This window comes from Rhyacophila brunnea, unplaced genomic scaffold (assembly GCF_057557595.1).
Source record: "Rhyacophila brunnea isolate RB1 unplaced genomic scaffold, BYU_Rbru_1.0 scaffold_5, whole genome shotgun sequence".
NCBI classification, from domain to species: domain Eukaryota; kingdom Metazoa; phylum Arthropoda; class Insecta; order Trichoptera; family Rhyacophilidae; genus Rhyacophila; species Rhyacophila brunnea.
In genome coordinates this window covers 27677805-27698219 of record NW_028233170.1, presented here as the reverse complement: position 1 = coordinate 27698219, position 20415 = coordinate 27677805, and the positions used below count along the sequence as shown (strand labels likewise).

Genomic DNA, 20415 nt, shown 5'->3' with positions numbered 1-20415 from the left:
GGTGTTTAGTTCGAAAACGAACCAAGTCCTGTTTTTGAAATGCTTAAATTAGTAATGCTACCTTATAGATAAACATATAAGGAAACAAGTCCATAAAAACATAATTAATAAGTCGTTAGTACAGGGTGTGATCGAGAAATCTCGTCTCCACAATTCTTGAGAAATAATTAGAAAACATCAAGTTCGAATCTCGAGAAATGAATTTTTCGAACTTTCGAGAATTTTCATTTCTCGAGAAATCTAGATATTAACTAGGCAAAAATATTAAAGGGAAAGGTTGAAACGAAAAATAAAGCTGCCGTCCGGAACTGGATTTAAAAAAATCGTCGTTATAAAAAATTGAGGCATAAAGGGTCGAAAAACTCTTGATTTTGATTCTGAAGGGATTCTCTTAAACTTCTAACTATAAACTAATCTCAACTTCTTGAGAAATCAAATATTAATGAATTCGAATATTCTCGAATGTTAAGAAATGAAAAAAGTCGTGACTTCCCTTAACATGATAACAATAAATTTTCATTCTGAATTTAAAAAAAAACACTCTAGTTGCCTTGGTTTACTTTAGAAGTCGGCACTCCCTACGGATATGTATAAATATGTTTACTTACTTGTAGGGGTCTTGGAGTTCTTCCGTCACGAAGTTGAGGAAATTCCACCCACCAAAGGCGAATAGTCCAGAGTAAAATGCGATGGCAATGTTGGCCACCGTGTATTTTCCTTCAAACGAATTTTCGAAGTTTTCCACATTTCCTGGAATCAATTTAAAAAATAAATAAAAATGCTCTCATCGCATTATAAGTACATTTATTCATTATATAAATTTTACAGGAAATAAACCAAATTAATGAAGTTTAAATGATTTTTTATCATAAAATAATAAATTCCACAATGTTTTTTATTGTGTTAAGTTAATTCCACAATAGTTTTCCGTTATTACATAAATAATTAATAAGTATAAAAATAAAATAAAATAAATAATATTGGCGAAATATTCATTATACCCCACCAACTTTTTAGAGGAAATGTAACATTTTTTAAATAAATTTATTTTCTGAAAATATTAAAAACATGACGTTTAGTCGACTGAATAATTTGAAATAATAAAAACTGTGAGGATCAATCGATTAATATGTTTTATATACATTTTACACAATATAGATAGGTACGTAATTAACTCAAAAATGTGTGTTATCCTCTAAAACTCCTTTGCTGTAAAATATTGTGCTTGGCTATATAATGTCGCTATTTCCAATAGATTTTTTAAAACATTTTTTAACGGGTAAGCATTAATAACAAATATTTTTTATTGTGTAGTATTCGATGGTCAAACATTATCAATATGTTATATGAATTCAATTGGCTTGATAAAATATATTTTTAAGTAAGTAATCGTATTATTATTTCATTCTTAATAATACGAGGGTGGGTCAATAATTCCTTAGAAAAAAGCATTAAAACAGTTTTATTTTTGTATTTTTTTTTATTTCTCAACATAATCTCCTTGGACCTCAATACACTTGGTTAGACGTTTCTCAATTTTTTTTAAACCGTCAGAAAAATAAGTTTTCGGAAGGTCCTCAAAATAAGCATTTGTCCGATCGATGACTTCTTCATTTGAAAAAAAACGTTGTCCACTTAGCCATTTTTTTAAGTTTGGGAAAAGGAAAAAGTCACTGGAGGCTAAATCTGGCGAATACGGTGGGTGGTCGACCAATTCGAACTTCAATTCTTCAATTTTAGCCATTGATTGTAAACATGTGTGAACACGGGCATTGTCCTGATGAAAGAAGATTTTTTTCCTGTTTAAATGAGGCCGTTTTTCTTCAATTTCGTTTTTTAGCTGGTCCAATAAAGATGCATAATAATCCCCTGTTATTGTTTTTCCTTTTTCCAAATAGTCAACGAAAATAATTCCACGTGCATCCCAAAATACAGTAGCCATAACCTTACCAGCTGATTTTACGGTTTTCGCCTTCTTTGGACATGGTTCGCCTTTCGCAATCCACTGCTTTGACTGTTCTTTCGTCTCGGGAGTATAGTGGTGTATCCATGTTTCATCTACAGTCACAAAGCGACGTAAAAATTCATCCGAATTGCGTTGCATGAGCGACAACAGGGCTTTAGAGGCCACCACCCTATTGCGTTTATTGTCGACTGTGAGCAAACGCGGCACCCATCTTGCAGAAACTTTTTTCATGCCCAATTTGTCATGTAAAATAGAAATGACGCTACCTTTTGAGATCCCTGTAACCTCAATTATCTCACTCAACCTTAATCTTCGGTCACTTAACACCATATCGTGGATTTTATTGATCATTTCTGGTGTAGTCACCTCTACAGGACGTCCTGAGCGTGGTTCATCCTTTGTTGATGTACGACCACGTTTAAATTCATTTAACCAGTTATAAATAGTTGCAAGTGAAGGAGCACATATGCCGTGAACTAAATCCAACTCATTTTTTTATTTCCTTTGCTGTTAACCCTTTTATATTAAAATGTTTAATAACAGCTCTAAACTCAATTTTCTCCATTTTTGTAAACAAGCAAATTTTTTTTTTAAATGTACGAAAATAAAAAACAACAACCCGACCAATCTGATTGAAACTTCGCAGCATACTGAATCGGTAGTGCCGCTGCATGAAAATAAACCGCTTACAGTACTAGTCGCGCCACCTGTCGGCTTTTCTAAGGACTTATTGACCCACCCTCGTATCATAACCACCATAACCACTAGATTTTTTGCGTAAGAGAATTTTAGACAAAATACGAAAACAGTTGTGTCAGTATGACGTATATTTGAAAAACGTAATTTATGTAAGTAATAAATTTTAAATGCTAAAAGATACATAAAAGAGTAATATTTATAATTTAAAAAAAATAAAGACACTATTACGTATGAGTTTGTTTTAATGGTGCTGGGAAAATATAATATTTATTTCTTTAAAACAGCGTAAAAAGGATCAGAATGGTAGGAGCAGAGAGGATCTAAGTTGTATAATTTAATATGTGATAACACTGATAACTGATAAGATAACTTTTATAAACAAAATACGGGATATCTTTTATCAGTAGGTACGTTTTTTTTATAAATATGTATGGGTGTAGAATCCGTGAAATCCGGAAAAGTCATATTAATGGGACATAGTGAGCAAATATAATAATAACATGAAATAATTTAGATGATACGTACCTATATATTAATTTCTTATAATTGTATATTTTTGTATCGTAATATTTTCGTAGAAGTTTTAAAAGGTAAGTTGGTACGTAGTGATAACCTGTTCAATTTTACAGGCTTTAGGTACAATAATTTGTCGATAGCCCATGATGTACTCGTACCAAGTTACCAAATGTAAAAAACATTCACTGCCCGAATAAAGTTATTGTCATTGTTGTTATTTTTTTATATAATCAAAATCGCTGTCAGTTTGTTGCATAGTATCTACCTAATGTTTTCAAATGAATACAAAGGAGCGTCAAAGAGGAAGAACAGATTCTTCTAGCATTGCGGTCATGACGAAATCACTTTTGAACGATCATTTGAAAGTAACGATACTTCAATGAGTTGCCTACACTGCCAGAAGAATTTGACATCATTCTACCAGTCTTTCAATTTCTTCAACAGTAAGATTTTCTAGTATGATTCTACCTTCTATGTATAATATTAAGGACAAAAAAATGTATCTATGTATACTGACGATACTAATTTTTAACTGTATATTTCCACCACTATGGGTTTTTCGGAAAATCGTGGAAATAAGACATCACCTTTTACGTCACAAGAACATACTTAATATTATGTCGTATATCCTACTCTATATCTATATGTCCAGGGTGCAAAGAGATACTTAAAAAAACTTTCAATACTTTACAACTGTAGTACTAATCAGCCAAAATTTACTAAGGAACCGCGTCCACGAATAATATACATTTAAGTAGTATTTAAAAATATGTGTAAAGTTTTTCATATCGAGTGAAAATCACTGAAAAGTACGGAAAGGCTTATAGAGCATTAGAAACTTAATACTTCATTAGCTCTGCTGCGTAAGGCATCTTTGGTTGACGGTAATCACGGTGACATAATATCAGTATATCGGAGGGGTGTCGTCAGGTCATTTTCTATTCACGCACCAGTGTTTCCCAAACTTGCAACATTTTTATTCGATTATATTCATATTATTTATTATAACATTTTTTTATTATCATACATTTAATACTTATTTTTAATACTATTGACTCTAATTTCCCATGATAGCTGTTATCCATCGCCTGCATTCAAAAACAACTTTATTGTATTTTTGTTTTAATGTATAGATATCAGTGTATAGATTAGATGTAGGTACCTATATAATTGTTATGCTGTAGAATGTAGATGATCTCAAAAAATAATCAATAATGTACTACCTATCAGTGGCGAAGAGTGGAGATAGGCTTCGGAGATCCGGAAAAAATGCACATTAAGCTTTCACTTGTCAGTCATATTTATTTGTTATGATTGAACTAGGTAATATTATTAATTGCAGATGGGGTTAGCTATTTTTTTTTTTTAAATAATTCAATTAAATCCTGCCTAAACCAAATCATAATGGTGAGGTAGGCTGTAGAGATCTGACAAAAATAGTATACATAGGTGCCTACTTAGTCAGTCATACTTATTATAAAACTCATACTGAAGTACAAATTTAAAATGGTGTTTAAAATTCATGCTTTTTTACCATGTCCGATCGTAATAAGATCATAATGGGTCTCCCCGAAGTGGAGATTTGTATAAACAGATTTTTTTTTTTACGAAAAATGGATTATAGCCACTTGCCTTACCTATCAGGTCTATACTCTGACTCCGAACACAAATTGAAAAACAATAAGTGTATTGCCAGATCCAGGATTCGGGACCCACGACATTATAAGCCAACGCGTAAGCCGCTCGGTCATTGTGGGCACCAAAAAAATCATGTTACCAAAACCAAAATAGATACAAACATATTCTTTGACTATTAACATACATAGTATGGCTTGGTTTACGTAGGGCTTAATTTAATTTAAAAAAACAACCAACACTATCTGCAATTTGTAATCTTCGTTCAATAAAAACAAATACGCATGACTGACAAAGTTTAGTGTGCACTATTTATGTCGGATCTTAACAGCCCACAGCCACCTTCGCCATTGCTACCTATGTAATAATATTATACAGGTAATGTGGTGGCTATTAATTTATTAAATGGTAATATGTGAAAATGTATTGTTCGCAAAACACTTTCTAATCTCTAGAACATTATACAATATGTCTAAATATTCAGCGTTTAATCTACCATAATGCTAAACTAGATCGGTATTAAACGTAATAGAAAGTAAGCGTGATTAGCAGGGCCACATCTCCCTGGGCTAATACGACATATTGGGAGGCCTAAACCTTATTAAAAATATAATTAAAAAAACTTGTTTTTTCATTCTTCTTTCTGATTGCTTCTTAGTGAAATCACTTATCAATATATCAAAATCTATTATTTTAAACAAGGTCCACATTTCCTAACAAAGTTGAAATTACCATTTTATCAGCAATCGCTTTCATACGCTTTATATAATCTTCCTAATAATAGTGACAAAACAAAGCCTTCGTATGGGGGCAACGTAAAATGATACCTGTATTATCGTAGTATTCATTCGAGTGTTTTGGACTTGCCCTGATTAAATTCATTCCGATAAAATATATGGGAAGGGTGCGGTGTTTTATTCATGATGTCTGCCTCCATTTATATTCCTTTCATTTCCAAACCAAATACACTCGCGTGAAAGATAAAAGATTTTCCTACATAGTAAGAAAATGTAGCCTTTTAGATAATTTTACCTACATGAAATTAAAAACATTTATATTTTATAAACTACTAGCTGACCCGGCAAACGTTGTTCTGCCATATAAATTATTTCTAGTGAATATTTTGGTTGTTAAATAAAAAATAACGAATGTATCGTAAGTGTGTGGGGATGGGATCTATGACAGAAAGAGGAATGGAGCGCTGTAGACGATGACCGCCGATAAAAACAAAAAAACACCAACCATTCATTTTCTCAATTCAAAATGAGTAATAATATGCATAATGAATGAATTATCTATGACAGGATCTCGTTGTTTAATGTTTATGCAATGTCTGTCTTGTCCCTTCCAGAAAATTAGCAGATATTTGAGAGCGTCGTATGAACGGTGTGTGTCAGCGATGAACTCCAGATTATTGTTTATTCTTCGACTCACGATTTCTCGCGTCGATGTTTGCGGTCGCCAACCATGATTCCAGCAATGTCGTCAACAACAGGCGCATTGAATCGACGCACGCGCTCTTCAGCTGGTGTTTTATCAGTATTGATGACAATGGCGTGATTTTCACTTTGCAATTCGTGCATGTGTGCTTTGAAGAATTTCAATAATTCATTGTGCTCATTCAATAGGGCGTCCAGTTTGCCGACGATGCGCCTGGCATTAGGCAAATTGAGTTTATTGTAGCCGCAACGTGCATCCACACGGTTGATGTCCTCACCGCCCATGAATTAGATTTGTAAAAATGTATGTGGTTCGTTTGGCATTGGCAGCAATGAGCCAACTTTGTGGTATACTTGGCCTTTGATTTTGAACGTAGAATGGAATTGTTGACCATTTGCCGCAGTATTGTGAACTATTTCTGTTGCTCCGAACGAAGTCATTTGGAAGCATGAATTGAATGTGCGAATGGACTTCAGGAACAGGTTTGAATCTGGAACCGTGCCGATGAGCAAGCCGTTCAATGGTTCTGGTGGTATCTCAATTTCTGGTAGTTGCACTTTTCCTGATGCGCAACACATCCCGGCTGACTCATGTTTGAATTTCAGCGCATGACAATGGGGACATTCTTTGTCCATAGCACCAATCAGCACTTTCGGATGAGCGGAATATTCAATATCTGGCTCGTACTCGAATGCGAGACGAAGGAACGTAGCGGATGTAAGTGCTTGATGTACTTGTTGGCGTTGTCAGTCATTTGCTCTGCGTGTGTTAACTACAAACCGGCGCGCTTGGCTCCGTTCCAATTGTCGTTGTTGATTTCGTTCAGCTCGTGCCTCTTGTGATTGAGATGCACCCAATTGCGACATGCTTACACGCACGTTTTTGTTATCTTGTTTGTTCGTCTGTTCTTTCTACTCTACTATTTTGTATGTTTGTTGCTTTATTCGTTCGACGGCCCAAACGGCCTTCCTTGCGTCTTGCTGGCATTGTGCACTGTAATACACGCACGCAAAAATAGATAAATTAAAATAAATCGTACAAAATTTTGCACGCACTGCGTTGTGATATGCCGAATGAAATGTCAAAATGACGCGACGCTTCTCTTAAATTCTTCTCGGACGTAGCGCCATCTGTCATTCAACAACATAAATAATTTCGTTCTGTTTGAAATACGAACGACGGTTAAATTTTGTTCATACAAAAATAATAAAATCGCGATTAAAAAATGGGAGGGTTGGGGTAGGAGGGTGAAAATTTGGGATTATAGGTATTTTTTAATGTCAAATATTAATAAAAATACAAAAAAAAATTTGTCAATATAATAAAAGAAAAATTTTTCTGGATAGATACCCTAATCACTTAGCGGTATGAAATATACTTGTTGACCTATTCTCATACCTACAAATATACATAAAAAAAATCATAAAAATCGGTCGAGCCGTTTCGGAGGAGTGCGACCACAAACATCGTGACACGAGATTTTTATATATATAGATATATACTTATAACTTCTCATGAAAATGAAATGTTGAGAATTTTTGTGTTTTTTTTTGATGAGTTTTTTTCTCATTAGTACCTACTTAGTTACTAACTTATGATGAATATTGTAGTATAGAGTTAAAAATAGATACAAAAACCCGAGAGTCATAAGCGAAAACTCCAATAATTAGACACGTTGTCGTGAGATTGTGTTTACCTATAAGGCGATTTTTTCCCGACACTTTTGTGCTTCATATCATGTGAGGAAGTAGAGATTGTGATCGAGACATATTGTCTCGAGAAATAATTATGAAACGCCAATCTCAAATCTCGAGAAATTAATTTTCTGAAATTTCGACAATTTGCATTTCTCGAGAAATCATCATTCTTGAATCTACATGAATTATAGAGTCGTCGAGTATCGACACACAATAAAAAACAATTGCATTGCACAACTACATATTCTTAAATGTTAATAATTTTGAAGTAAAATAACGTCGTAGTCAACTTTTTTTTACTATTAGAACAATATTGAGATGTTTGTTTATCTCACTTATCTGGTCTTATGCGCCACGCCGGGACTCCAGGTTAGAGCCCTGTCAGCCCCATATAGTTGATAATAATATATCAACTGGTAGGAATGTTTGAACGAACGAATGAACAAATGTTTTGTAGAAAAAATAATTGTATAATTTAAAAAAAAATACTTACCAGATGCAATATGATACAATCCAGTAATTACAATAACAACCAAAGCCAGGAGCTTAGAAGCGGTGAATACGTCTTGAATTCTCATGGTCCAACGAACACTAAGGCAGTTTACAGCTGTCAGCAGACCTATAAAATTACAAATCGTATTAATAAAATATCAAGTTACATCGCAACACTGAATTCAATTGCATATTATAACTGCAACCAACACGTAATGATTTAATGAATTACGAGATTATAAATTAATAAAGACAGCAGCTTTTAAAATTCATAAAACCTACATGTTAGGCATATCTATAATATTATAATTAACTAAATACTGCCCTATTGAGTCAACAGGGGGACGCATATGTGGGAATAAACATAGGAAATTGCAGTAAGTATAGTCGGATTCATCTTACATAAATTATGTATATACAACTATGAAATAGGAAAACGGTTAGTTAGGCAAAATATTTCGTTTAACTTGAATTATATCTGCAACAGTTTGTTAGCGTAGTTCAGTGTTTTTCAATTATTTTCATTTCACGGCGCCCTTAGTGTATCGTTTTCCACGGCGCCCTAAAAATGATTACTGGGCCTATATTGTCCACGCTACAATTTCCCAAATTTTAAATTCAAATACAGCATAGTCATTTCCCGTGCCATATTAAGTTTTGAGCGGTATTTTAACGTGTTTCAAAATGCCGTTTACTTCTGAGCTGACGGGGCGAAAGGTATCGATCGGTGAATGAGCGAGAAGTGTATTCAAATTCGATTTGTAACGTCTGCGATAAAAGAAGAACTGTATGCTGCGTTAAATTTTCTATCGCCCAACAGCCACCGAAGCAGATTAATCTACCATTGCGGTCCGGCATCAGCGCCTTGAATTAAGATTACATGATATTATTTTTTTTTAAAAATGAGTATTCTGTGGAAACCATGTAAATTAACCATGGCGCCCTAGGATGCCAAAAATCCCTGGTGTAAATATCTAATTCCAACGTTTTGTTATTGACTTTACAACCCGATCTCAATATTGGACGCCTCTCGAAGAGGTTTCTTAAAACTCATGATTTACTAGAATGGATGTTGATTGTTAGCCATTTAATTGTTCAACATATTAGGTTCATTCTCTGCATCTATACATAGTGTCAAAAAATGCGATTTTGCCAGACGCGGGATTCAAACACGTGGTCCGTTTATTCTTAAGCGGACAATTTCCTACCTGTCCATAATAAGTAGATATAGTTAACACAATCGGACTATAAAAGGCAGATGCATAGTATTTTGTTGAAGTTATTGAAAAGCCTTCACTTTTATTTGCGATAACGCAGTTTTATCTCAAGGTTAAAGTCATGCATTGCGTGTAAACTACATTACGACGCTCTTGATTTTCACATAAAGCAATCATGGTACCTATGTCAAGGTAAATATTATGTAGATAGTATAATTGGTAAAATGTACAACCATTAAAGTAGTTTCCTAGCACATATAAATATCATTATAATTTAAGTACTTCTGAAAAACAAATGCCAGTAACCGTTTTTCGATCGGAAAACCCGTTCAATGTACCTTTTGTGTTTATGGATAGATTTTAATGAGATTGAATATTGTGTAACATTGAATTTTAAACCTCTCAGAAGTCTCTACAGTCATAAAAACTAGCACAGTAGAGTAACACAGTTGGAGAGATGCATATTGGGTAACGATTAAGAGTGGTTTCTTTACACATTATGACAGTGGTTTCCAAACTTTATACTACTACGCCCCATATTTAAAAAAATCTTGGCAGCCCCTATTTCAAATGTCTAAAAATTACGTGTTTAATACATCGAGCAATAAAGTATTAAACGTTGAAATTTTCGCTCCCTCTTTGGACTAGTATGTCCCCCAATTTGGAAACTGCTGCGTTCTGAGATTACCATGTTTCCTCTATAAGTGTGCGTTTAATAAAAAAAAATGAATGACGTATCTAAACAAAATATCACGCTTATTAATATTATAATATAGCAACCAGCTATTTCTTCTCGAAATTGTTTGACACTCATATATTATACGACATTATGCATTGCACCCTCGTAGTCTAGTACGTAAAGCGGTGGCCACATTGGCAACAAGTTGCTGACAACCTCATTAAATTTATATTAAAATAATTTATTGTCATATAAATTATGATAATTATCGTGACATTTAATGAGGTTGCCAGCAACTTGTTGCCAATGTGGACACGGCATAAGGCCCTGGTCTTTCATCCGGGGGCTCCAGATTTGACCCGGTGAGGTAACAATATAGTTATGGGCATCATGGTCTATTGTAGCGTAAAAATAATATATATAATATATTCTAATATTATTCAAAAGTTCAAAAACCCAACGAAATCACCCTTATTACAATTACAAATTACCCTTCGATAGCCAACGAACCTTTGAATCGACGTAAAAGGTGATATTATTGAACTGGACTTAATTTTATAAAATTTACGGTATTTATTAAGAGTGTCATGAAAATGTGGTCTTACTCTTTTGTTTTGTAATAATTTACTAATTGATTTTTAATCATTATCATATAATTTTTATATTTTATCCCGCTTGCGGCCTCTCTACAGTTTTCTGTCGCCCTCCAAAAATTATATTTTTGGCCAGCGACTCCCTTGACATATCCTGTGGCACCCGTTGGAGAAACACTGTATTAAAGCACCATTGTTGCGTCAATTACTAGGTGTGTCGCGAAATGTTCGATATTATCCTATAATATTCTTAACTATTTAGTAATACAAATTCTTGTAGCTTCGTCAATAGTATTAGAAAAGGGTTGAGAACTCTTGTATTTGAGAATAAAAATGTAAAAAGATTTAAAATGACTTTAAATCGTGAGAACTCATAATATAATAGAAAAAAAATGCCAGTTCAAGGAATAATGTATGTTATATTGGACATTTCCTTTGAATTATTGTTATGCAAAAGACTTTGATTATACATACAATGAAAAAAAACAAGAATTACTGATATATGTAAGTATTTAGGTTTGCAAATATAATTGACCTGACCGAACAAATTTAAAATATACTTATTGGTTGATGATGCATTCGTTGTCTCGACAACTACTTAATAAATAATAACCATTGCCAACCACTTAATAATGCAATATTGCATACGTACTTAAGATATAGGTACCTATAAATAAATTGTGTGTGACTGACATTATTTCAGCTGCATTTGAACGCCAGATTCAAGTCATTTGAATAACAAAGGTACATGACTTAAATCGACCTACACGAACCTAATCTGACCCTTTATATTAAAAATAATTCTTATTTATTTGGAATAATGTAAAATTTAGTGAATAGAGGTCATGGTCCCCACAAGGGAGGGGCTGACAGGGCTCTAGCCTGGGGGGCCGACGTGACGGGTCGACCAGATAAATGAGAATCAGATATTTACACTAATAGTTTAAAAAAAGTCTAATTATTATGTGTCGATATTTGATAACTCCACAATTTAAGTGAATTTATTCACAAACACAAAACATCGCAAAATTACACTGCAAATCCTTAATTTTACCCCGAAAACCATTTGGAAAACGCTACTGTATAGCGTTACAGTGACTAACCTTAGTGGTAGGTAGAGGGCCCCCAACGATCCTAGTCTGCGGGCCCGCTTCAGGATGTGGGGACGTGACAGAGACAGACGGTAGGTACATAAAAAATGGGAACAAATTTCAACTAGTGTTTTGTAAGTGAGGATCCTATCCCTAGTAAACAAGCATTTATTTTGTGTCTTAATTCATTCCACAAATTAATCTCTAATCAGTAATCAGTAATCACCTTCCTCTCGTCTCTATACATATATCGAAACTCACATAACATAGAAAACCCGATTGAAATTGCATGTAAGATATCTTAATAATCTAAAAAAACTCATTAATCTGTACAGGGGCAATAGAAACATAATATTGTAAGCTATATAAACCAAAATAATTGACAGACTACATAGTCGTAAACTGTAAAGGGCAAATCTATAGATAGACGATAGCAAAAATTATATCTATTCAACCCTTAGACTATAGATACATAATTCAACCCCTTTTACCGGTAGCAATGATATGAATTAAGCTACCTAATTTTAAAAGAATATTCTAGATTTTAACTGAATACAATTATTCATAATAGTATGTATCTCCACGGATGTTTTATGAAGTTAATTTGTTCATGAACCACATAGAACATATTACCCGATGACCTACAAATACATCATATTTAAAAGACATTAAATTCATGAAGACAATATAAGTCATTAACAAAGGCACTGTTGATATTTATTTCTATTAATAACAAAGTATATTAATTTTCAAGAAATTCAATACATTCCACTCATCCTAAACATTTAATGTCATGCGATAATAATCCCATTACTCAGATTTTTATATTATAACTTTTTGGTATGTACCTACCTGTGTAGTTACAGCAACATTATAAATACCTGCCTATATTGTATTTTCACCCATTCTTTTTTTTCCCGACCATGTCCGATCCTAATAAGATCATAATGGGCCTCCACAGAGTAGAGGTTTGTATTAACAGATTTTGTTTTTTACGAGAAATGGATGTCAGCCACTTGCTCAACCTATTAGGTCCACACCCTGACTCACACACAAATTGAAAAACAATATGTGTACTTGCCAGACCCAGGATTCGAACCTGGGGCCTTATGTGATAACTTGTGACATGATGTCACCCGACGACATGACGTAATTGTGACGTAACCTCAATACACGCATCGAGGCGAGCCGCCCAAGCACACGGCTCACCATAGATATTATTATGCTGAAACATCTATTTGTGTATGGGGGCAATGGATAACGCCAGTATTTGAGTAGCGTTAATTTCTCGAATGCTATTATCACTCCGGTAGTACGTCACAATGATGTCATATGACGTCATGTCGACCGGGTGACTTCAACTCGCAAGTTAAAACATAAGGCCCCTGAGACCCACGGCGTTATAGTCCAACGCTTAAGCCGCGCGACCACCGTGGGTGATTTAATCTACCTATTTCAAATTTACGATTAAATCGATATTCGCCAAATGTTTTCTGACAAAATGTTATTATGTACCTAAATATTATCCTTGATGCAAGTTATGGCAGTAATAGCGCAGGGGTATTTATTTGACAAATTAGTTGCGGAAGTAAATGTTTTTTCCCCTTTGTTATTAAATTTAGTACTAGGAACTAAAAACAATGTGTCCATTAAAAATTCCAATCATGTCATAACACAACGTATCTACTTAATACCCAATATTATAATGTAATATGACTATCTTACTATAGTTACTAATGTTTTTAAAATACTTACATAATATTATGGCGAACTTTTGCTACATAAATCATTCTATGCCAACAATCGAAACAATGGAGAATTTATTCAATAAAGTTTACTATGTAAATACTTATTAACCAGGTGTGATTAAGTACCAAGAATTTGGCATAAAACTGTAATTATTTTACAACGTTTTTCTTAGCTCGTATTCTTATTTGTCCGGTGGTTCTTTGTCCGGTACAACTCTTGCAATCGATTTTTAACTAACTTCCCGACTAGCTAGACATTTGAAACTTTTATAATATATCAGAACACGATGCCATTGCATTTTTAGCCATCTTTAAGTAGAATTGAATTCATTTTCAGTTAATTCTGTTTTGTATGAAAAGTTATTTCGACATCATTATTGGTTGCTAGGGGTCTGGGGTCCTAGCAACTAAATTATTATTATATACGTGCGTTACTATGGAAATCAATATTATATGTCAAGTACAGTTTTTTTTTGATCGTTTAAGTTAGTCAAGTCAAGTTTATATGGTTCAACAGAATTTAAAAACGTTGTATATAAAAAGTTCTTTTTATCTTGTAATTATTTCATTTAAGGGGGGACATGCTCGTCGAAGGTCTAAATTGAGTTTTTATTGTATTTTCAAACCATGATCCTGGACACTCCTTAAACGTTGTAGATAATCTATTTATATAATTTTGAAGCCTTATTATCCTTTATAGTTATTTTAAACATTTGATGACTGCATAAAGTATTTTTGTTACATAAAATAGTATTCTTTTAAACCTCTCGCTCTAATGTTTTAGAATAAAGTCATATTTCGGTACATAACTGTGCAGTGGTGTTAAGATTTTTTACGTTTATTAATTTTTAAACGCATTTACGAAACCATTAGTATAATTTATTACCAGATAATTTTTGTAAAATATTCACGATAAAAAATTATATTGATAATCTCTGTGATCCCAAATTTGACAAGAATTAGGCATTTTATTATTCAAAAAATCGGCAAGATTAACACATTTAAAGATGATTCTAAAGATACTTATTATAAGCTATGTCTTTGACCATTCAAGTGTGATAAACATTTTATGAATAATGATTGCTTTATAATAATTATTGACCTAAGAATAAGGTAGTGTTTTTTTGAAATACGCCATTTCTTTTGTCATTCCCTAGTGATTAAGCTACAACATACGGACGTAGCCATAAATTGACAAACTATAATTAAAGTAGGGAGTAAAATTATGTTAACGCGCGTGTTTGAACATGTACCTAACCGAATATTTTTTTATATTTTTTTAAACGGTACATGTTCAAACACGCGCGTAAATATCATTTTTTTCCCTACTTCAATTATAGTTTGTCAAGTTATGGCTACGGCCGTATGTTGTAGCTTAACCACTGGGGAATGACAAAAGAAATGGCGTATTTCAAAAAAACACTACCTTATTCTTGGGTCAATAATTATTATAAAGCAATCATTATTCATAAGATGTTTATCACACTTGAATGGTCAAAGACATAGTTTATAATAAACATCTTTAGAATCATCTTCAAATGTGTTAATCTTGCCGATTTTTTGAATAATAAAATGCCTAATTCTTGTCAAATTTGGGATCACAGAGATTATCAATATAATTTTTTATCGTGAATATTTTACAAAAATTATCTCGTAATAAATTATACTAATGGTTTCATAAATGCGTTTAAAAATTAATAAACTTAAAAAATCTTAACACCACTGCACAGTTATGTACCGAAATATGACTATATTCTAAAACATTTGAGCGAGAGGTTTAAAAGAATACTATTTTATGTAACAAAAATACTTTATGCAGTCATCAAATGTTTAAACTAACTATAAAGGATAATAAGGCTTCAAAATTATATAAATAGATTATCTACAACGTTTAAGGAGTGTCGAGGATCATGGTTTGAAAATACAATAAAAACTCAATTTTGACCTACGACGAGCACGTGGGCCGTTAAGTAAAGATATACTTAGTACAGTTTAATAACCGACAGTTTTGTAGTACACCCCATCATTTAAAATCAATAAATAATGTAAGTTACTACATTATTATTTTATCTTCTTCTTTTTTCTAGAACGTTGTGATGAGATCCTTGTCGTTGATCAGTAAGTTGACTACAGTTGGATTTACGCTTGAAGCAGCGCTCGAAATGGAAAAGTTTACGAACCGGAGCGCTTGACAGTTTTCTGATGAACAATATTATATAGTTATCATAGTTAGAAGACATAGTTATCAAATTTTATGTGTATTTCATAAAAAAAGTGTGTTAGATTTTCTATTATATGGCCTATCTAGCTCAGACGGTCAAATATTTTTTTCCACGGGACGGAGCGATAATTTTACCGATTTCACGAACAGGAACGGCGCTCCGGTGCGCTCCGGTCCATTTCGAGCCCTGGCTTGAAGTGAGCCTGGGCTAAAACATATTGAGGGCCCTAACAAAATATATTTTAATAATTACTCGATTTAAAAAAAATGTCACTATTATATAAAAACTTACTCTTTTTACTTAATAAAATGACATTATTGATTCAAAATCTAAAATGTACATAATTTAATATTTCGACTAAAGTTGTTGTGAAAATTTTTGACAATCCGGAAACGGACTTTTCTTTTCGTCGATTAATTAATTTTCCGGATCCCCTGGGACCTGGGCTTTAGCCGTTTGTTAAAACGGGGTTACCCTTATAGCAGTGGCAAAGAGTGACTTTTGGAAAGAGGTAGGCTGTGGAGATCAAAGAAAAAGAGCACACTTGTCAGGTATACTCACAGGAAATAAGACGATAATACGAAATTACTACTGATGAATAATAGATACACTAATGTCAACGTCACACTAAGACTAAATCGATGGAATTTCAATAGCTCACTGACGATATAGAATTGAGCAATGAATATAAATTATGTATTTTCCTATACCTACACGTCATGGCCCCCACAAGGGGGGGGGGCTGACAGGGCTCTAGCCTAGGGGCCCGGCGTGACGGGTCAACCAGATAAATGTGATAAATCCTAATCAGACACATCTTAATTTTGCGCTAATGGCAAAAAAAGTCGCCTGCGGCGCTAGTTTACTTCGGACTTATTACTATTTTAAAACATATGGTTATTAAGACGTGTTGAGTAGTACTGTGTTAAAAAATCGCTTAATTACACTGAATTTTATTTGACCTCGAACACCATTTGAAAAACAATAATGGAGAGCGTCGGACTGCCTTTAACCATATCGATATGTAGGGGGCCCGCCCAAGACCCTGGCCTGGGGGCCCGCTTAAAGATGTGGGGGCCATGCTACACGTAACATTTCAACCCCTAAAAATATATCATCGGTAAATATTATCAACAGCCCAATATGACAAACAACTAAACAAAAAAATAATATACTTATGTTCTATGACTGAATTAAATGATAAACAATAATCACGAGATAAAATTATTAATTATTTTTAAAAATATTCCATCTTTATATGACGCGATTGAACAAATAATAGAAATTATTTTTTTTAATAATCGCATTATTAATTATTATTTGAATAAAGCGCCAAAGCGACAGCCCTCGACACTAAATATATAAGCTTTGCTTTATAAGCCTATAGATTCGTATGAATAAAAGCAAACTGCCCCGATGCCCTTGGAACGCAGTTCATACGATAAGCTCGGCAAATTATTGTCGAGTGAATCGATATTAATTCAATACTCGCTAGAGGCGCTGGTTTGTCTCTTATAGTTTATTTATTCTACATTATTCTGACGATAGATGGCTCTCATTTATATATATTTTTTAAATATTAATTATTAATCTGACGATATATTTAATTGGTTCCCGCACATTTTTTTTATTTAAGTATTTAAATACTTTCTATCTATTTTTTTTAGAAGGTAGGCTTCAAATAATCGTCTACTATAGAGCCTTCGCCACTGCCTTATAGTAAATTCAAGCATATTGTTGTTAAATCACTGCAAAGACGAGGAAGTTTTTTCAGTAGGTGACTATGTCTTATATAGTATAATATTATAAAGTGGTATAGATCTACCATCGTAAGTTGGCAGCCGGTCGAATTTGAAACTAAAATTGTCGATCGAGGAAAAATTTGTCACAAACGCCATTTAATTTTACAACATGTTTATGGATTGCGCTTGCGTTTATTTAGCTTTCATGGCGTCAAAATATCAAAAACACATTATTATTAGTGTTGATAAATAAAATATACTACCTATTAAAAAAAGAGATCAACAAGTGAAAAAAGCTTTTTCCTTTTAAATAAGGAATGTACCTTATACATAATTTTATATTTGATATGGTATTTTATAATCGAATGAGTGTTTGTTGCTAATTTAGGTAGGTACGTTGTTTGTTGTGTACGTTTCTTGCTCGCAAGATTTTTATTGTTTGTACATTTGAAAACATAAAGAGCATTTTAGATTATTAATAAACGAATGTGACCTTTTAATATTTGACATTATTCGATAGCTACTTAGCACCAATTATTTGGTAAGTATTTAAAGTAAGCTATATTGTAATATAATCAACAACGAATTATGTTTTCACGAAGAAATGAATGCAGACGAAGCGCAAACCGAAAATAACTTCGCAGTAAGTAGTGTTTACTGATTGGGCGTTATGACAAATTTATTCCAGACTGAGTCAAATGTTTACATTTTGAAACGTCAGCGTGCAGAATTCGGGATATATATTGTGTTATTGAAAATACAGAAAAAATAAGTATAGTGCATAATGGCAAGTAGTTCTAAAACAGTTCGTGGGAATGCCAGAAGTATGGCAATTCTGCGATGATTAAAAAGGACAAAAAGAATTGATTATTTATATCGATAATGGAATACAACGGCCAGCCGCCATGACAGTTGAAGATTTATTTTCAGTGTTACCAAGTTGCTTTTATATTACAACGCAAGTAATTTCTTGTTTTTTTTAGTTTTGTTCAAAGTTATGATATAAATAAAAATTAATGTCGGATAACAATATAAATGAATACTTACTTATTATTTGTGTATGTAAACGGATTTATAAAGAAATTTAGTATATTAATTAAACTGATATTTACAAGTTTGAATTCCATAATATTACCTCGACTGGTTTTATTTTTACCGTAAATGGTCCTGAGAGTGACACAGAATCGGATGATATTCTATCTGGAATTGAACCATTATAGTAGTTATATAATTTCTACATTGTTTGTGTAATTTATAGTTATCGTGTTTCATTTAAAATTCCATTTATGTTGATATTATTTTACTGTCTTTAGAGTTTAATTTATTTTCGCTTTTTTATTATATTTTTTTCCATGACTAAAATATACACAATACTACTTTATATTTTCCAATTTCTGATTTTTCCAACTATGCATTTCTTCCTCGTGGTTATAAAAAAAGTAACACGTTTTTATTTTGATTGTGTTAATTTTTATTTTAATAATATTTGTACAGAAATCTACTACCAATAAAAAAATATAAATTACCATTTTTTGTTAGTTATGGCAACATTCTCAATGTCATACTAGCGCCCTCGCTGAGATGCGAATTTATGATGGTAGATCTATAGTCATTTAAATCATTGCGGGTGAGCAGTGTGTATCTGACAATATCAATGAATATTTATTATACATATAAAATTTGAAAACATCTAATGCATATATAATATTATATCAACTAGATAAAATCCTTTTTAGAAATAAAAATACGACACCCGACCGGACATGAACCTGTGACTGGATTCGCGCCAGTGTGGTTTTCAAATTAAGCGACGGGCATCCTACTTAATTACGACACATTTTAGTTGTAGTTCTTACGTGAAATGTTTATCAAATTGTTTTAAAAATGTTGGCTATCGGTTTTTGTGTATTAAATCTAGGTAAGTATCAATTAGGTGTCTTAATTACTAACCGACGTCATGGATGACTCCAAATATTTAGTTTTTATAACGTGGGTAATTGGTAATAATTTAATAAACTATTTCTTTTATTCAACGAATACTTTACAAGAATGTAACATTATATATGTATATTGAACATTTATAATTTGAAAACATCGCATGCATACACCCACTAGGCAGAGCTGGTAAATTTGTGGGTTGACCGAGCGATTTTAGATTAGATTTTTGATATTGAATTGGAGACATTTTTATGAGGAAGGGTATATTTAGCGTTAGTATAATAATATGCATGCGATGTTTTCAAATTATGTATGTTCAATATAATAGAATGTTGCATTCTCAAATCTTGTGAATAATACGTAGAATAAAAGAAATAAGTACATAGTTTATTAAATATTTATTAAGTACTTCAAATAATCATAATTTATTTGTGAAACTAATAACAACTTCATTGCTTTTTCCGAGATTTAATAGACATTTTGGGACAAGTTACCGTTTTATAATGTTGTTAACTTATATGACATGTGTAGGTATACATATACAGTCTAAGAGACCAATAATATGAGAGCGGAATGCAGAAACATTTGTCATAACTAAAATTTCCTTAGCAGAAAACACTATGCAGAAACATTGTCCTTAGTTAAGATCATTTCTATTGAAAATAATACCATATTTAAAAATTCTCTTTCCTATAGTTTAGCTAAATTATTTTATAAATAACAAAAATATGACAACTGCA

General features: G+C 32.7%; 1 protein-coding gene across 1 annotated transcript in view; it reads right to left on the bottom strand.

Moving 5' to 3' along the window:
- JhI-21 (Juvenile hormone Inducible-21) overlaps positions 1–20415 on the bottom strand; it is a 50464-nt gene that overhangs the window by 12648 nt on the left and 17401 nt on the right. The window contains exons 3-4 of the mRNA XM_085955899.1: positions 8447–8572; positions 609–750 (exon numbers count right to left, since the gene is read on the bottom strand). Coding sequence (XP_085812025.1) covers positions 609–750; positions 8447–8572 — 268 coding nt within the window. The remainder of the gene's footprint in view (positions 1–608; positions 751–8446; positions 8573–20415) is intronic.